This window comes from Trachypithecus francoisi, unplaced genomic scaffold, assembly GCF_009764315.1.
Source record: "Trachypithecus francoisi isolate TF-2019V2 unplaced genomic scaffold, Tfra_2.0 Lachesis_group10, whole genome shotgun sequence".
Lineage (NCBI taxonomy): Eukaryota > Metazoa > Chordata > Mammalia > Primates > Cercopithecidae > Trachypithecus > Trachypithecus francoisi.
Window position 1 is genome coordinate 74,132,197 of NW_022681455.1, and position 18,258 is coordinate 74,150,454.

Sequence of the window (18,258 nt, forward strand, 5' to 3'; positions counted from 1 at the left end):
AAGATGCATGTTGTATTCCCCATGCTGTCTACCTGCCTCCTCTGCTCACAATGCCTTTCTTCTCTTAGCTCTACCTTTCAAATCCCTACCTGTCTTCTAACCAATACTTTCCATGTACAGTAGTTGACAGCTTTAAAAAATGGAAAACAAAGTGAAACAAAGCACCACGTCACTCTGCTTAAGTCTTGAATGCCTCCTAACTGCCTGTCACATAAAAAGTCCAAGCTCGTTGGTACAAACAGCACATAAATTAACCCACTTTTACCTGGCCCTACCTATCTTTTCAGCCTCAACCCTGCCCACTTATCACTGAGTATTTAACGCTCTAGGAATACCACCACTGTGTACCACATCATGTTATGGAATACCACTTCTGTAAGCCACATCATGTTATTTCTTATCTCTTTGTCTTGAATCATGCTTGAACCATTTCATTCCTCTTTGAATCATTTCATTCCTTCATTCATCTTTTTTTTTGAGGGGTAAGATTATACTTTTCATAGAGCTTAAAATAAAAATTCAGAATCTTAAGGCCCAACAAGTTCAGCATCTGAGAGCTTTACACCTTTCATTACCAAGTAGTCAACTCCTGGGAGGGTGAAGAACTCCTGATTCAGGATCTGAGAGGAATTACTCTCCTGTTTCCTGAGAGGAAGTAGTCTCCTGTTTCCTTATCACTCCAGTGTCTTTTGCTTGGGGTCTAATGGGTGCTGTTCAATCTCACACAATGTGTAAGGTTTGCAATCTACTATTCTAAGTGATAATACAGAGATGGATGTCACTAGCTGCCTATAAAAAGGAATGGGGAACATTCTTCAGAGAACAAGATATAAAGGAGGCAGAACTCCCAAGGGATAGAGTGGGGTCCTAGAGGTTACCCCACATAAGAAGACTTTTAGAAGGAAGACTGAAAGAAAGGTGCCTGTGCCCCAAGAGTCAAAACAAGGGAGTACATTAGGAAGCGGTGCTTACTCTTATCCTGTGAGACAGCTTTAAGGCAGCTCTGAGGCAGTGCACTATAAATGTGGTGATATACACCACAATAACCATGAAACCCCAAAGGACGACCCCAAGGTATGTCACTGAAGAAGTCTTAGCCCACCCATTTCTTTCATGCTCTTCTCTCTCCCATCCTTGAGATGAATAAAAATGCATATAAACAACCTTGCTTTAATGAAAAAAGGGATAAAAAACAGCTTTAAACAACGTACCTTTGATTTTTTGTTCAGTGGCCTAAAATAAAAACAAACAAACAAAAAACAATGTAAATATGAAACTGAAAGAAATGGACTGTTATGACAAAATGTTCATATATTACTATAAGACATATATACCTTTATTAAATGAGGAATTTCTCAAACAGATGAACTGCACAGGAAAAGATATGCAAGGAAAGCATGCTTTTCCCACAGATGTGCCCCATTATCTCTGATACTATGTTTATTAATTTAAAAAACCTACTTTTTGTGACACTAAGCATAGAAGACATCACTGTATGACAGTATATAATTTTTTAAATGGGAGGTGCACTTTTCTCATGTCCTTTAAAAATGATTTTCATACAAACTGAGACCTTTACATTTAATGGATTTAATATATTTTGTATGTTTAAATGGCTTCAAAAATTGTTGCAAGTGATAAAAAGATGAATTAAGTTTTCTGTAAGAAAAGCTGTATATAATCACTTTAGCCAAATTAGTAATAAAATTAACTCCTGGAGGTTAGGCTGCTATTGCAATTAAACTTAGTCAACTTTTAAGTATCTATGTATTTCTGAGCGGAAAAAAATTTCAAACTAATTTATCACTTCTGACACATCTGACAATCTATTAAAATTACTGTGATCAGAAGCTGAACTGACATGAACTCTGCTTTCACTGCCTTCCAACATCTGCTCTTCATTTTCTGACACCAAAACTGAGGAGGGGGCTTGAGGACAGCAGGGTTGCCTCAAGGTGACTAGTTCAAACTCCCAAGGGCCTCAAAAAGAACCAGACAGAAAAGCCCAAGCAAAAAATCAACCTGTTGATCAAAATCAATATTATGGGAATCCTGAAAATAACAGATACAAGAACAGGAAGGGAGGTGAGAAAAGACTATGTAACTGAATAACCAGGAGTTGTTTCCAAATGGCGATAAAGCTTTTCTTAGCTGCCATGGGGCATAATTCATTTTGCTTAGTTATATGAAATTACTGTTATCAAAGATACCATTTTAAATCATACTATTATAGATATATATGGTAAAAGCTATAGTAATTACCCTAATACTGAAGCCACACCAAACATTAATCTTTCCCCAGAAAGTCAGGGAGTCTTGATCCACCACCTAAGTGATTTGCTAAGTTTTAGAACACTAGTGAAATACAAAATAATGGAGGCTCATCTTTTACTCTATGGATCAAATTTTAAATTAAAAACATTTTTTTTTGATGGAAAGACAATGCCAAACAACCAGTCAACTAGCTAACAACACTTTATTTGTTTCTGGAAAAATCATTTTTAAAATCTGAGAGTAGAAAAACAAGTCTTATTAGACAGAAATTAGTCTATGAACATTTTTGGGTATCAGAAATGTCTGTCAAACAATAAGATGCATAATCTTCTGAAGCCAAAGAATTAGCAGAAAATTTCTTTTACATGTTGAAAGGCTTAAAAAAAAAAAATTCAGAACATAGAAACAATAACCACATAAAAACCCAAAGTAGGCCAGGTGCAACTTGCACCTGTAATCCCAGCACTTTGGGAGGCAGAAGATAGGCAGATGCTTGAGGCCAGGAGTTTGAGACCAGCTTGGCCAATATGGCAAAACCCCGTCTCTACCAAAAAAACAAAACAAAACAAAGTATACAGTGTTGCTCTTTTAGGCCTTACAACATAAAGGATATATGCTACAAAACTTCTTTGGAAAAAGTTGCTTCAAAACAATGGTCAGCCTCATTCAGTATTCTGTCATCTATAGAGAATGGCCCCATGGAGACACCTAAGGTGTGTCTGCCCCTAAGAATCGGATTTAATGTACAGAAGGAATGAAAGTAGTATTACAGAAACCAAGAGCTCCTCATGGAATAGGAAGAAACAGAACTAAGAGTTCCACTTCTTTAAAACAGGTTTTTGTGGGCTGGTCTAGAGACCTAGTACGGTACTCAAATTATTAAAAAGAATTTTCGAGGTGGGGTCAGTCATTTTAAGAGTAATTGTCTGCACTATCCAAAACAATAGCCACTAGCCACATGTGGCTACCGACCACTGAAATGTGGCCAGTCTGAACTGAGATGAGCAAATTACACACCAAATTTCTAATATTCGGTATTTTTAAAAGAATAAAAAATGCCTTAATAATATTTTATACTGACTACATGTCAAAATAGTAACTTTTTAGCTATATTAGGTTACATAAAATATATTAAAATTAATCTTGACTGGTTGTTTTCACTCTGAAATGATCTGATCATTTAAACCCTCTGGGTCTCAGTTTCCTAATCTCTCAAATGGACAAAATAATTGTCCTGCTTACCTTTCAGGGTTATTAGGAGGGTCAAATAATAAAATGTGAAAGATTTTGTTTGAAAAACTACACACCACCACTTCAAATGTGAAGTATCACTGTAAATCCTCTCACACAGATAATTAAAAGATTCTGGCCAATCTAGAAGCAAAATGATTTCCATTTTTAATATATTATTCTAAAAAAAAAATCTGAGCTATGGTTCCACAAGCAATGATCACAACTGCAACCTTCATTACTGAAGACAGCAGTGCAGTGGCAGAGCACAGCACTCCACTTGCTTTGCCTGTCAGGCTCTGCACTGCTTGTCCCAACAACATGGTCCTGAAGCACACTTCAGTGGTTAAGACCTCAGGATCTAAAGCCTGACCGCCTACCTGGCTCTGCCACTTACACTGTGTGACCATGGTCAAATGTGTTAACTTCTCTAAAGCTTAGTTTCCTCATCTATAGAACTGTGGCAAAAACACCCGTCTCAGAGTTGTAAGGTTAAAGGGATTTAACTCATATAAAAGCACTTAGGACAAAGCCTGACGCATAGAAAGCATCCAGCAGACATCAGCTGCTGCTGTGGCGCTGCCCGTGCTTTGGCTCAGTACCGGCTCTCACTGCTGCAAACAAGCTGACTCTACATTCATCCCGTTTCCAGGTCTTGTTTTTCTTTTTTTCTAATCATCTACAATGTCTTAACAGTGCCAAGTATTATAACCTGATATTAAGAATAAGTAATTAACCTAGTTCAATTCACTGATTTTAAATGAGATACCTAGTGCTCAGAGAGCTTTCCTATGACTTAGCAATCAGCACTCAGTCTAGAATCCAGATCTGTTGACTAAAATGGGTTTTAAAAAAGAGGAAAAGAGAAGTGTAAGGTCCAACAAGGGGCAAGACTAAGAGAACACCTAACTGCCCTCAATGAGAGCACAACTCAGGCCTGGTCATGTTACCACCAAGGTTACTGAGAAAATTTACTAATTAAGCTGCTGAATATGATCCTCAAAAATGGCAATAAAGCTGGAAGCTCTCTAAAACCTAGGTCTCATTTAAACTTGAATTTAGTATATTTAAGTCAATAACACCTATAAAAATCCCTTCAGCTCTTAACACAGTAACAGCAAAAAGTCCATGGATGTTGAAACATTCTCAACATCAAAAGATCCCAACTTGTATTGTTGGTTCCCGTTGGCCCTCAACCATTATATGCTTTCTAGGAACTACAACTGCATGCTTAAAGTAAAGGCTACACTAAACTATCCCTCTATAATTAACCTATTTCTCAATCTCCATTTTCCTCCTCATTACATTTCCCTTAAGATCCCTTCAAGAAATTTCTTCTAAAAACAGAACCTGGAGAGAAATCCATAGTAACCTACTGCTACTACTGTCACCCCTCTCCTTTTTTTAAAGTATAGAACCTACATTTCCATGCTCTATCAAATTATTTTCTAAGCCCAAGAATCAGAAAATAACAACCCTGGTTCTTAGATACGAAACAGAAAAGAGTGTTACACATAATCTTTGATTAAAAGGCTTTTCAAAACATTTTAAAAACCAGTCATTGGTCTCCATGTTAATTACAAATGTATTGGAGCTGAAATATAATAAAAATCACCGTTTTTAATGTGAAAAAGCTCTTTTAAAGAATCTAAATATTTAAATTAATATTTAAATGATAGGATAATAAAAACTATCATAATGAAAATACTGTTGAAGGCCTTGATGGTGTCTAATTGTTTTTATAGGAAGTTATGTTATCTGGCTTTTTATTTAAAATAGAAAATAACCCATGGTGTTAATTTAAAAAAAAAAAACCACAGTGGCCACTGGGGACTATTAAATGTATGCATTTTCAGTATTCATGGCATAAGAACCTATTTTATGCCCTATTATAAAAATTATCACAATATATTATTTCCCAATTTTAAAGTTCACCTTTATATGACAAAAAATAAAGCAAAGTATAAGCTAATGTTCTGCATGAAAAGGATAAAGTCATGGCACAGGGTTTTGGCAAAGCACCAGCTGGAGAAGAGAAATTTCAATTATATTCCTGGTTCTGTCACCATGATGAAAACAAGGTCAATCACTTAATTCATTCTAATGCTTAGGTTCCTTATATTAAAGATGAACAAATGTATTAGAACAGGTAATATCTGGCCTTTTCAAAAATAAGAAAATATAAATTACATAAAATAGACTTTTTACTGTATTGAGTTTATATGCCAACATTTATATAAATGGACCTGCCCACCTGGCTCATGTAGATATCTGCCTAGATACACCTGCTGGCTCCTACTAGAGACAAAAAAAAAAACAGTTCCAGGAAACCTGTCTTAAAAACCCTATGACTCACAATTCCTCATATGGGCTATAAAGTGTGCCATTTGGGGTTTTCTTTTCTTTTCAAGAGCTATCTGGTAACACTCTATGGAAATACCAGCTGTCCTCACTTCACCAACAGGTTGTATTCAAATTCAGTTGTAAGCTGATTATTTGAAATTTGGAGAACAGTCTAATTTACAGTAGTGGCCTAGCCTGCTAAACTTAACATTTATTAGAGGTATTAAACCTTTCTTTATATTGTGCTCATTGGGCAGATACTATTGATGTGTCTATGAGACACACAGGAATACCCTATCAGTGCCGAAGATCTGGCAAAAGAAGGAAAAACTTCTTATATCCCTAAGCTTCTGATGATGTAAGTTCTAGTAAGGACATGGTTGAGGGGAGAGACTGGAACCACGGGGTGAGACAGGAATGAAGTGGGCAACAATAAGAAAAGCTGTCACTTCAGATTTGGTGAGAAGTCAAATGGCACAATAATCACCATTCATGTGTTAGAGGCTTATTTATAAGCTGCCTACACATAAGTGACCACCTATACTGACTTGGTGATTTAGAGATTCGATTTATACAAGAATGTAAAGATGTACTTGTAACAAGTAGAGCCATTGTTGTATATGTTACAACTTTAAAATTATATTCACAAAAACACAGTATTTAAAGATATCATTCAAGTGACCCCTTTCTTAAAGTTTCTCAGTAAGTAGAATAAATTCCAAACAAATACACTTATATATTGTCTTAGGCCTCTTCTCTAGCCATTTCACATACATTCTGACTTATCAGCTAATTCTTGAACTCCTTAGACACAGGGACCAACAGAGCCTAATTCAACACTCAGATGCTTGCCAAACTACTGAATCTTCATAAAGTACACCCGAGCATCCTTTTCAATAAACTTCTTAAGTTTCTTTTTTTTTTTTTTTTTTTTTTTTTTGAGACGGAGTCTTGCTCTGCCGCCCAGGCTGGAGTGCAGTGGCCGGGTCTCAGCTCACTGCAAGCTCCGCCTCCCGGGTTTACGCCATTCTCCTGCCTCAGCCTCCCAAGCAGCTGGGACTACAGGCGCCCGCCACGTCGCCCGGCTAGTTTTTTTTGTATTTTTTAGTAGAGACGGGGTTTCACCATGTTAGCCAGGATGGTCTCGATCTCCTGACCTCGTGATCCGCCCGTCTCGGCCTCCCAAAGTGCTGGGATTACAGGCTTGAGCCACCGCGCCCGGCCAACTTCTTAAGTTTCTTAGAAGCTCTTTTCATTGGGCAAACGGCCTTTCACACCATGGAACAAGAGTCTGATAAGCCTTTACCCCTTTACCTTTACTCAGACTTACAGAGGACATAACCTTCTCGTAAGAAATCCCAGGCAATGACCAACCAGACTGCAAAGACTATCCTACATAAACAGCCTCTGACAGAGGCCCAAGGCATCGGTCAATGCCAAACCATGAGAAGCCTACCAAAACCCTAACCATTTCATATACCTATGCATCCCTTCCCAGGCACCCCTAAGAGCAACCAAAAGGCAGGTGTCTAGGGCCACATCATCTCCTCTCATCTCATATTTAATTATCCTCCCTAATACTTGCTGATGACACCCCTAGGCTCAGGACATGTAGAAATGAATTATTTATCATTTCCCCTTTCCTTGTATCCCCCAGCCTGATTAACTCCTCTCAAATGTAGTCACTCATCCGGAACCTGCGAATCAATCTACGCTGACTCTCCCTCTGTATCCTTTAAACAAAGTCTAGGGGTTACATTAATAGTCCCTTCACCAGTATTTCACACTCTGGTATCTACCCCTTCTAATCCAATTCCACAATTTTCCCAGGTAAACATACTAAAATACAAACTTTTATGTCACTCTACTAAAACATTTTCAGCATTTTCCCCCAAGCCCTGAGAAAACCTCCTAGCCTTTCCCAGCTCAACTCTTCACAGTTCCACCCTTGGTTCCCTCCCTTTCCCCCAAGTAAAACCCATCCTTTAACACATAGAGGCTACCATGTATTTCTGAGTTTTCACTGTTTGGAATCCTTTTCTATTCTGCTCCTTATTCACCTAATTTCAACTCTAAGGAAATTTCTGTTCCTCTGCCCCATCTCAGCCTGAGTTATGCACCTCTCTCTCTGTACTGCAACAGTTCCCCATAAATGCCTCACCTGCCACTTTTATAGCCTGTGTTTTCCCCTATTAAATAATGTGGACCTAAATATCTTGCTATAGCCTACATCCAATTCTTAGCACAATGCCTGGCTCAAAAGAGGCATATATAAGAAATCAAAATAATTTTTCATTAGAATAGAGAATTGAAACAGTAATTTCAAAGGTCTTTTAGAACATTTTAATGTCTTGAAACCTTGACATAAAAGATGAGTGCCCATTTAGTTAACTATTATCAGCTTTTAGTATTAACAATTTGGAAAATTTTTAATAATTACAGATTTTAAAATTTTTTTAACTTACTTTGCATTTAGTTATAGTTTCCTATACTACATTAGCTAGTTTAGAATTCCCTTGCAGTAAACAATGTCCTAGGTTTATTTTAAGGTTAATGTACACTGCAAACTTTAAAAATCAGCCCAAGTACTAAATAAAGAGGGAAAAAGAAACTGACACTTTACTTCCTATTATGTCTATTATGTTTTCCTTTAATACTCTATTTCTGTATCACATATAATAACATCATCTCACTTAATTCAACCCTCATTTAACAAAACACAAGGAAACTAAGGCCCAGAGAGGCTAAATAAAATGTAAGGTCACACCATTCTATGTGCTATGTGGGAGAGTGAGATTTCAAATCCTCTGAACTTGGCTACAAATTCCACGCTCTCCCTACTTATAAAATGATATTATTATGAAACACCTAGGAACAGCTATTTGAAAGATAAAGATCTATAAAATGTACTTACCTTTGAAAAACTATTGGCAAGATTAATAACTATGCATTAAATTGTACAAACTCAGCAAGTTACTTTGTATGCATATTCAAAGACATTAAATATTAAAATGAATCTCCATTAAAACTAAAACATTAAATCAAATAAATGCCTTAAAAATCTGTAAGAATAATTTTCTTTTTAATTCTATGTTTAAACTGCTTAATATAAATAGTTTATACATATACTACCTTCTTTTGAGCAGCTTCCTTCTTTTTCTTGTCGTCTTTTTTCTTTTTCTTTTCTTCCATCAACTGTTCTTCTTCTTGCACTAAATCCCTGAACCACACAGTTGCAATTAACTTTCCCAAAATGTATTGAGAGATAAAAATAATGTTGCATACAGGTTCATTTTCACTTTTTCACTCTTATTAGAAGACATGGCAAATTATTATTTTATCATTCACTGAAATAAAATGCAACCTGCAACCTAACCCTAACTATATAGCCACTATATGGTACAATTCACTTTAATAAGCCACAAGTAGTACAACTTTTATCTCAATATCATATCAAGGAAGGTTACAACCTAAAATCAGCAAATTTTACATTGGGAAACAAGCAATTTCCTCCAATCCTAGAATGTAAACTTCATTTAAGCTGGAGTTACCTTGCTACTGGCCCCAAGTATCAATTAGTAGCTAATGGCAATGCCTGAGACCTCCTCACAATCCCCTCTCACCTAGGTTTCTGGAAGCTACCTTTAGTTTTCCTTGCCCTAAATAGCTTTGTAAATATTTTTAGAACATAACTTAATAATCTTAATAATAAATAGGTGACTTGTATTTCAGCATTACAACAATTTCATATTCCACAAACATCACAAAGTATTCTATCAATTCTTAGGAAACAATCATGTACTCTTGTTTATTTTGAGACGGAGTCTTGCTCTATCACCCAGGCTGTAATGCAGTGGCGTGATCTCTGTTCACTGCAGCCTCCGCCTCACGAGTTCAAGATATTCTCCTGCCTCAGTCTCCCAAGTAGCTGGGACTTTACAGGCGCCTGCCACCATGCCTGGCTAATTTTTGTATTTTTAGTACAGAGGGGGTTTCACCAAGTTGGCCAGGCTGGTCTCAAACTCCTGACCTCAAGTGATCCGCCCACCTCGGCCTCCCAAAGTGTTGGGATTACAAGTGTGAGCCACGGCGCCCGGCCTAATAATGTATTCTTCATATTAGTTTGTTTAAATTTTTAAAATCTCAAATGGCTAAAGTTGTCAACAGAACTTGTGGTTCAGGATTTCAAAGGGACAGACTGGGCAAATGTGTTTCAGGAAACAGGTTATTACCTTTCGGGGAAAAAGATTATTACTTTTTTATTCTATTCAAAGCTGATAAGCAAAAGCAAAAGCCACCCCACCCAAGAATAAACACAAGAGCAGTCTGAAATGGATGTTTTAGGTACCATCCTTTCTGGTGGAGCTCTAGAGAGGTTCCAGAAGACCAGAGCAAGAAAGCATGAGGCAAAAAGACTGTCTAAGGAATAAAAAAGCCATAGCTACTCAACCCCTCCCACCCACTTCCCCTTCAGATGTCTCCACGGCCAACAGGTAGTAGTTGCTTCTAAATGCAGCCTAAAGCCAAATAAATACTCTTTAAAGAAACAAAACCTTCCACAGGAGTCTGTTAGGTGCTTGAATGGGTTTGGTTGTCTCAGAACAAAGTCCATCACACTGTAAAGTAAAAGCCTGCCAATCAACACCCTTCACACAGATCAGCCTTCCCATTCACGGAAGGAGTCTACTGGGCAAAGAAACCTTTGCAAAGGTGGAAGAAATTCACTCCAGCTACCTATAGTCATCACCCTAAAGTCTAGACCCTAAACCTTCATTCATAATACCAACAACCAAAATCACCAGTTACCCAAAGAAAAGCATCACACAAAATGAAAATACCTAACTCTGCCCTGAGGAAGTTTTTCAGAGAGGACACTAAGAATATCAGGCAGACAAGGAGAGGTTTAGAGATATGAACTAGACATTTGGGAAGCTGCACATTATTTATCCAGGCTGGAATGCATATGGCAGTAGGGACGTTGAAGAAGATAAAAGGAGAAAGATAGGCAAGTGTCTAAGAAACTGGAAGGGGTTGCTACAGGTGCACTGCAATGAGATTAAACAAAATTTAAGTTGGCTTTGCTGACGGAACAGACTGAGAGGAGATGCAGACATTGAAAAAGGAAATGAATGACGTTATGCACAATTGATAAAAACTTAGTAAAGTATAAGACTACTAAAATCAGCTAAAAGGATAACTGGAAGAAGAGTATGATAACTGTTGCTATATTTCGCTATCATTTTGTTACAAGCAGAACTGTCATGTGGCTAATGGAGTAACATAACAGATTCCTGCCAACTGTGGCAATGACTCACTCTTTTGAATTCTGTGTGCAGGAGGTAGTAAGACTGAACAAGCTCACTCACAGTACAAACCCAGGGAAGGTAAGGAGCAAGACAGCCACAGCATACGAGAGCAGCAGAGTAAAATCAGTAAACAATGGCAACCAGGTTACACCACTGTCATGTTACCTACCCCGAGACACGCAGAAGTCAAGATTAAAAGCTGATTACTAGCTCAAAATACTTAATCTTCTTCAGTCTGTTTCTTCATGAAAAAACGGGGGACAAATGGCCATACATGTCAATGTCTTAGTATTTTTACAAGAATTAGGACTGCTTACTTAGCACAAAGCTTATCTAGTAAGCACTCGATTGCCTAGTCATGAATCCAACTCACCAGTCCTCAGTGGCACCCAAAAGGTTGTCTTTACCCTACTTGTGTCAAAATATCACAGATACTTATTCAGAAACATCTAGCATCTTCAGCATTTGTTCTTCATGTTCTGCTGTGAATTACAGACATGTCCTTTTCTGATCTTCTATGTCACTATAATTTTACTCCATGTAATGGTCTCTATCTGGAGTATTTTGTCCTTTCTCAAACTTCATTTTCAAGACTTTTTGATGAGGTTACTAACAAGTGTTTTCCTGGCCAAAAATTTCCCCCTTAGTACTTAAAAGATGTACCACACATTTCTTCTCAAGGAAATATCACAATATCAGTTGATACTGTAAGCACAGAGGGGAGTAAGTTCTGTTCTTCAACACCATCATCACAGCCAACCAGTCATATGTTTTCCCGTATCTCCTCCTTCAGAAAGCCAACTGAAAAAACAAACAAACAAACAAACAAAAAAACTTGTGCCCAAACACGTCAGCTTCCAGGAGTTCAATGTTCATAGAGACTCAGTTAAGACATCTGACTATATCATTTACCACAACTATTAAGAGGAGTAAGGGCTGATGGATTTGAAAGGCCTAAGTGGGCCACTTTGTTTGATGCACCTGCCACCAAGACAACATTCCAATTAGCAATCATTCATGCCCTGAAGGCTACTTTGCAGGATACCTCACATCTGTAGGTTCTATGAATCTACCTCGTCTGTAAAAACCAGACTCCCCTTTTATCAGAACTTGACTTATGTCCTTCATCTCATGTATAAAGCCTTTGAGGTGGCCTGTAAAAGTCAATGACACTGAGGGAACTTTCTAGGAAGATGGAAATGTTTTCTAACTTGATTGGAGTGGTAGTTATAAGGGTGTATACATTTGTCAAATCATTCACCTATACACTCAACGTTTAAATGTTACTGTATGTAAATTGTATCTTAAAGTTGATTTCATACATTGACTAGGGGAAATGCAATATCTGGATCCGAAAAAACAAATAGATCAAGATTAGGATGGTACATTAAACACAACAAATCAAGCTAAGCTTCAAATTTTGCCCACATCTTCCAGTAGCCACTACAAATGATTTACTTGTACTGTTCAAGAATGCGTTTCTGGCCGGGTATGGCGGCTCAGGCCTGTAATCCCAGCAGTCTGGGAGGCCAGGAGTTTGCGAACGGAATAAGCAACCTAATGAGAGTTTGTCTCTATTTAAAGGGCCTACCAAGGCAGCAGGGTACACCTCGGGGCGAGAATGCCCCTTCCTATTCTTGTGCTTCCTGACACTTGCTGGTCAATTTTTCCCACATTCTCAGCACTGAATATCATTAAAATTAATCCCTTCTGAAGGGTACTCTTTCTTGTACACGCTATTGGAAGTATGCATGAAGTAGCACTAAGCTTCTAGTGAGCAATTTGGAAGTATCTATTCACAACGAATTTTTAAATGTCACTATCTTATAATCCATCAATTCAAATCTAATCCTCTGAAAAAGGAACTGTACAAAGATAGACACTGCAGCATAAAATCATAACCAAAAACCAATCAATAGGGAAAAGTTAGATCATCCTGTAATCACACCAAGGAATATTACACAGTAATTTTAAAGTGGGGCGGGGGTAGATTTCCATGGTGTACAGAACCAGCTCCCAATAGAAACCTCAAGCACTAAACTTATTTATTTACTTAAGAGATGAAGTCTCACTCTGTTGCCCCGAGCTGGAGTGAGGTGGTGCTGGTCTCAAATTCCTGGGCTCAGGCAACCCTCCTACCTCGGCCTACCAAAGTTCTGGGATTACAGGGGTGAGCCACTGTACTCAGCCAGGAAACATGATTTTTTTGTAGGAAAAAAATTTCTACAATTTTGTAGGAACAACTGAACACATCTGAAGAAAACAAACATTTGGTACAGGTTGTAAACAAGAGTAGTGAAATAAGACAGGTGTAAGAACTGTTTCAACTGTGGAAGGCTTTATGGAGCAGTAAGAAGTCGATCTGGCTCTTGCAAAAGAGGCAAGATTTTTTAGGAGCACAGAAAGGTGTGGGCACAAGTGAAGTATGGAGACTTGTCAGCATGACAACTGCAGGGACCAGCATTGACTGGAATTGAAAAAGGGAGGGAAAGTGTTGGTAAGAATAGACAATAAATTGGCAAAAACAGGGTGAGAAGACTGTTGCGAAAATCTAAGTGAATGTGTAGTTCCCCAAACTACCACAGTGGCAGTGAAAAAAGAAAGCAAAGAATAAATCTGAGATAATTCAAAATATCCTAACAATTAGCTAGGGGTGGTGGTACATACCTGTAGTCTCAGCTACACGCAAGGCTGAGGCCCAAGAATCAACTGAGCCTAGGAGTTGGAAGCTGCAGTGAGCTATGATTGTGCCACTGCATGCCACCCTGGGTGACAGAGGGAGAAATGACAATAATGTGACAAGGGGTTAGGTGTCTCTATTTTGCTTTAGGAGACAGAAAACAGGAGGTAACTTTCCTGAGGGCCTATCAGTCAGCAACACACCACAAGCCAGCCCATCCTCACACAGAAGCCAGCCCATCCTCACACAGACGCCAAATGTACGTTACAAGCTAGAAATAAAAATACACTTCATATCTTCTGCCAAAAAACATTCTGTTCTCCTACTTTCTCCCCTGCAGATCCCACCTTCTTCTATTTCCTTCCAGTCTTCCTCTTTTCCCATTTGATTGCCACCCCCCATTCCTTTTCTCATTTTTATCCTCCTACCTAAATTAATCACCAAAACCAGTCTAGCACTACACAACAGGAAGTCACTAGTAACCTTCAAAACTATAGAATTCACCAGACAGTAGAGATGAAAACTGAACTGGAGCAAAAATAGGTAAGGAAGTTGGAGATTTGGATCAGTTTTTCAAAAGCTTCAGCTGTAAAATGAACAGAATAGGATAAAATGAAGTTTTGTATATTTTTTTAAAGTAAGGAAAACTAATAGTTATCTGCAAGTGGAAAGGGGTCATCGTATCGAAGGGTGGGGAACATGCTATTTACAATAACTGACAATTATCTGCAAATACAGTAGTTAAATAAAATGGATACATCCTTAAAATGGAATATTATGCAGCTGCAAAAGAAAGGTCTCCTCTACATCCAGATGTGAAAGGATCAGGAGGGCTTAAAGTTAACTGGAAAAACAAAACAAAATCTAAGGCTCAGTGTGCTATCTTTTTGTGTTGGGAGGGATATTACTATATATATTTACATGTCCTTGTATGTGCATAAAGAAATTCTGGAGATGTATATATATACAAATAAAAAAAATATATTTGTGACAGAGTATGACGAGAAGAGAGGACAACAGACAGAGTGACAGCAATGCTGTATATTTCTTAGCTTAGCTTTAGCTGGCATGTCTTCCCCTTAGGAAGGAAGGAGAATAGCATACAAACAGATAGCAGTAAGGATCCAGATGACAGTATGGATCTCAAAAAGTGGGAAGTTGAGCTTGAAAGGGGCTTCTACTAGCACCATAATTTGAGCAATAAATTATGCTAACAAAAAATTACAAAAAACTGAATAAAATAAGAACCCATGGGTCCATACTGATATGAATGAATGACTCAGTGAGTGAATGGGGAGAAGTACCAAATCTTACAGTAAAATATCAACTAATGTAAGAAGAATGGTTGACTTTAAAAATCACTATTCAGCCCTACTGATTAAGGTAAGCACATTGACGAGAAACAAGACATGTACGTACTCTCACTAAAGTATCTCCCAACAATAATGTTATTAATTACAAGGAGAAAAATACTAACTTCACAGAGATGAAACCTGACACAGACCACCTTACCCAAGCAGTTGAAGTTAACCATCACCAATAATGGGATAAAAGGATATCAGGCAGCTCCTGACATGATGTACTGAGAACACTACATCAGTTCTGCACTATTCCTGCCAAAACAGCATAACCTGATCAGGTCATAAGGAAATATCAGACAAATACAGACTGAGGGACATTCTACAAAGTAACTAGCCTGTATTCTTTAAAAATATCAAGGTCCTGAAGAACAGAAACTAAGAAACTTCCAGAATGCAGGAAACTAAACAAACATGAAAACTAAATGCTACTTGTGATCTTGGATTGAAGACCTGACCAGGAAAAAATAAATTTTCTTTGGCTCTAAAGAGAATTATTGGCCGGGCGCAGTGGCTCAAGCCTGTAATCCCAGCACTTTGGGAGGCCGAGATGGGCGGATCACGAGGTCAGGAGATCGAGACCATCCTGGCTAACATGGTGAAACCCCGTCTCTACTAAAAATACAAAAAATTAGCCGGGCGAGGTGGCGGGCGCCTGTAGTCCCAGCTACTCGGGAGGCTGAGGCAGGAGAATGGCGTGAACCCGGGAGGCGGAGCTTGCAGTGAGCTGAGATCGGCCACTGCACTCCAGCCTGGGTGACAGAGCAAGACTCCGTCTCAAAAAAAAAAAAAAAAAAAGAGAATTATTGAGACAACTGGCAAAATTTGAGTAAGATCTGTAGATCTATTAAGACTGTGCCAATGTTACAGTGCCCATTTTCATAATGGTACTGTAGTTACCAAGAAAATAACTTTGACTAAGTGTTTAGGAGTAAAGGGGTATCATGTCTGTAAGTTACTCTTAAATGGTAAAAATTAGTATGTATAAAAAACAGGGGGAATAAAGTAAATGTGATTAAATGTTAATATTTGAGGATTAAGGGTTAAGGATATTCAGAAGTTCTTTGTTCTATTCTTTCATTTCTCTACATCTGAAATTAATTCAAAATAAAAAGCTCTGCAGGTCACAGTGGCTCATGCCTGCAATTCTAGCATTTTGGGAGGCCAAGGCAGATTGCTTGGGCCCAGGAGTTCAAGACCAGCCTGGGCAACATGGCAAAACCCTCTCTCTACAAATATACAAAAATTAAGTGGGTGTGGTGGTGCATGCCTGTAGTCCCAACTACTCAAGAGGATGAGGTGGGAAGATCATTTGAGCCTGGGAAGCAGAGGTTGCACAGTGAGCTAAGATCATTCCATACTGCGCTCCAGCCTGGGTGACAGAGTAAAGCCCTTTCTCAAAAATAATAAATTAATTAAAAGCTCAGATTGAGGAAAGCTAGTGAGTTTAGAAACTCAGAAAATAATAGATACTACACCATAAGGACAAAAACACTTACAATTTACAAAGGATTCTGAGATATTATCCATTTTGAACTCACAACCTTGAAACATGGCACTGGTATTATTCCCCTTTGACAGTTAAAGAAATTGAGGATCAGAAAGTCCTAATGCCTTGTTAGATGGTACAAGACTGTGGTAAAGTTAACCCAAAACTCAGTCTGCTAAATCTACTCACCCAAATCCTACTCTTCTTTTAAAAGGCTTAATTTCTAATTCCTTCATGATTCTTTCCAATCCAAACATACCTCACCCTCGACCTCTAATTAAACAATACTCATTTTCTAATTATTTTATTTTATTTGAGACAGCATCTTGCTCTGTCACCCAGGCTGGAGTGCAATGGCTCGATCTCCGCTCACTGCCACCTCCACCTCCCTGGTTCCAGTGATTCTCCTGCCTACTTGTACAATACTCCTGAGCAGCTAGGACTACAGGTACCTGCCACCACACCCAGCTAATTTTTGAATTTTTAGTAGAGACAGGATTTCACTATGTTACACAGGCTGGTCTCAAACTCCTGACATCAGGTGATCCACCTGCCTCCGTCTCCTAAAGTGCTGGGATTACAGGTGTGAGTCACTGTGCCCAGACATTTTCTAATTATTTTAGATGTTAATCTCACTCTTCCAAATAGGACTAATTACTGCTCTGGGGACAAAAAACAGTCCTACTTGTACAATACTCCCTGTCGCTGGGCACTCTAATTAGATTCCAATTCCTGCTTCCTTGCCTTTACTAACACTGTAACCCCAACACGACTGCCAAAAATGCACTCTTTTAATTCTTACTCTTACCCATATGTTACTTCTCCTTTAAGGACCAGTTCAATTCCAATCTATTCAAATAAGCATTTCCTAGGCAGCATAGCATGCAGTGAAAACCCCTAGGTCCAAATGTCAAATAGAAGTGGTCTTAACCTCAATTCCACTATCTATGTGTATAATCTTAATTTATTTTATTTCTCTGAAACTTTCTTCATCTAATTTATCAGACGTCTCAAATTGGACCTCCCTCAATGGGTGATTGTGAAGATCTAATTGGGTAACGCAGATGAAGTACTTAACAGATGCACGTAAAAAGTGTACCCGGGGCAGGGCGCGGTGGCTCAAGCCTGTAATCCCAGCACTTTGGGAGGCCGAGACGGGCAGATCACGAGGTCAGGAGATCGAGACCATCCTGGCTAACACGGTGAAACCCCGTCTCTACCAAAAAATACAAAAAACTAGCCGGGCGAGGTGGCGGGCGTCTGTAGTCCCAGCTACTCGGGAGACTGAGGCAAGAGAATGGCATAAACCCGGGAGGCAGAGCTTGCAGTGAGCTGAGATCCGGCCACTGCACTCCAGCCTGGGCGACAGAGCGAGACTCCGTCTCAAAAAAAAAAAAAAAAAAAAAAACAGGTGTACACGGACTAGGTGTGGTAGCTCACACCTGTAATCCCAGTGCTTTGGAAGGCCAACGTGGTAGGATCACTTGAGGCCAGGAGTTTGAGACAAACCTGGGCAACATAGCAAGACCCTGTCTCTACAAAAATTAAAAAATTAGCCAGGTACAAAGGCACATGCCT

The 18,258-nt window shown here is 38.7% G+C and overlaps 1 protein-coding gene across 8 annotated transcripts in view; it reads right to left on the minus strand.

Moving 5' to 3' along the window:
• The window catches only part of TNRC6A (trinucleotide repeat containing adaptor 6A), a 101,696-nt gene that overhangs the window by 70,962 nt on the left and 12,476 nt on the right, over positions 1–18,258 (minus strand). For 6 of the 8 annotated variants that reach the window (XM_033217723.1, XM_033217722.1, XM_033217720.1 and 3 more), the window contains exon 3: positions 1,212–1,233. In XM_033217723.1, coding sequence (XP_033073614.1) covers positions 1,212–1,233 — 22 coding nt within the window. Of the gene's footprint in view, positions 1–1,211; positions 1,234–8,979; positions 9,068–18,258 lie in introns of all 8 variants that reach the window. The other 2 variants (XM_033217725.1, XM_033217721.1) reach the window with 1 other exon arrangement.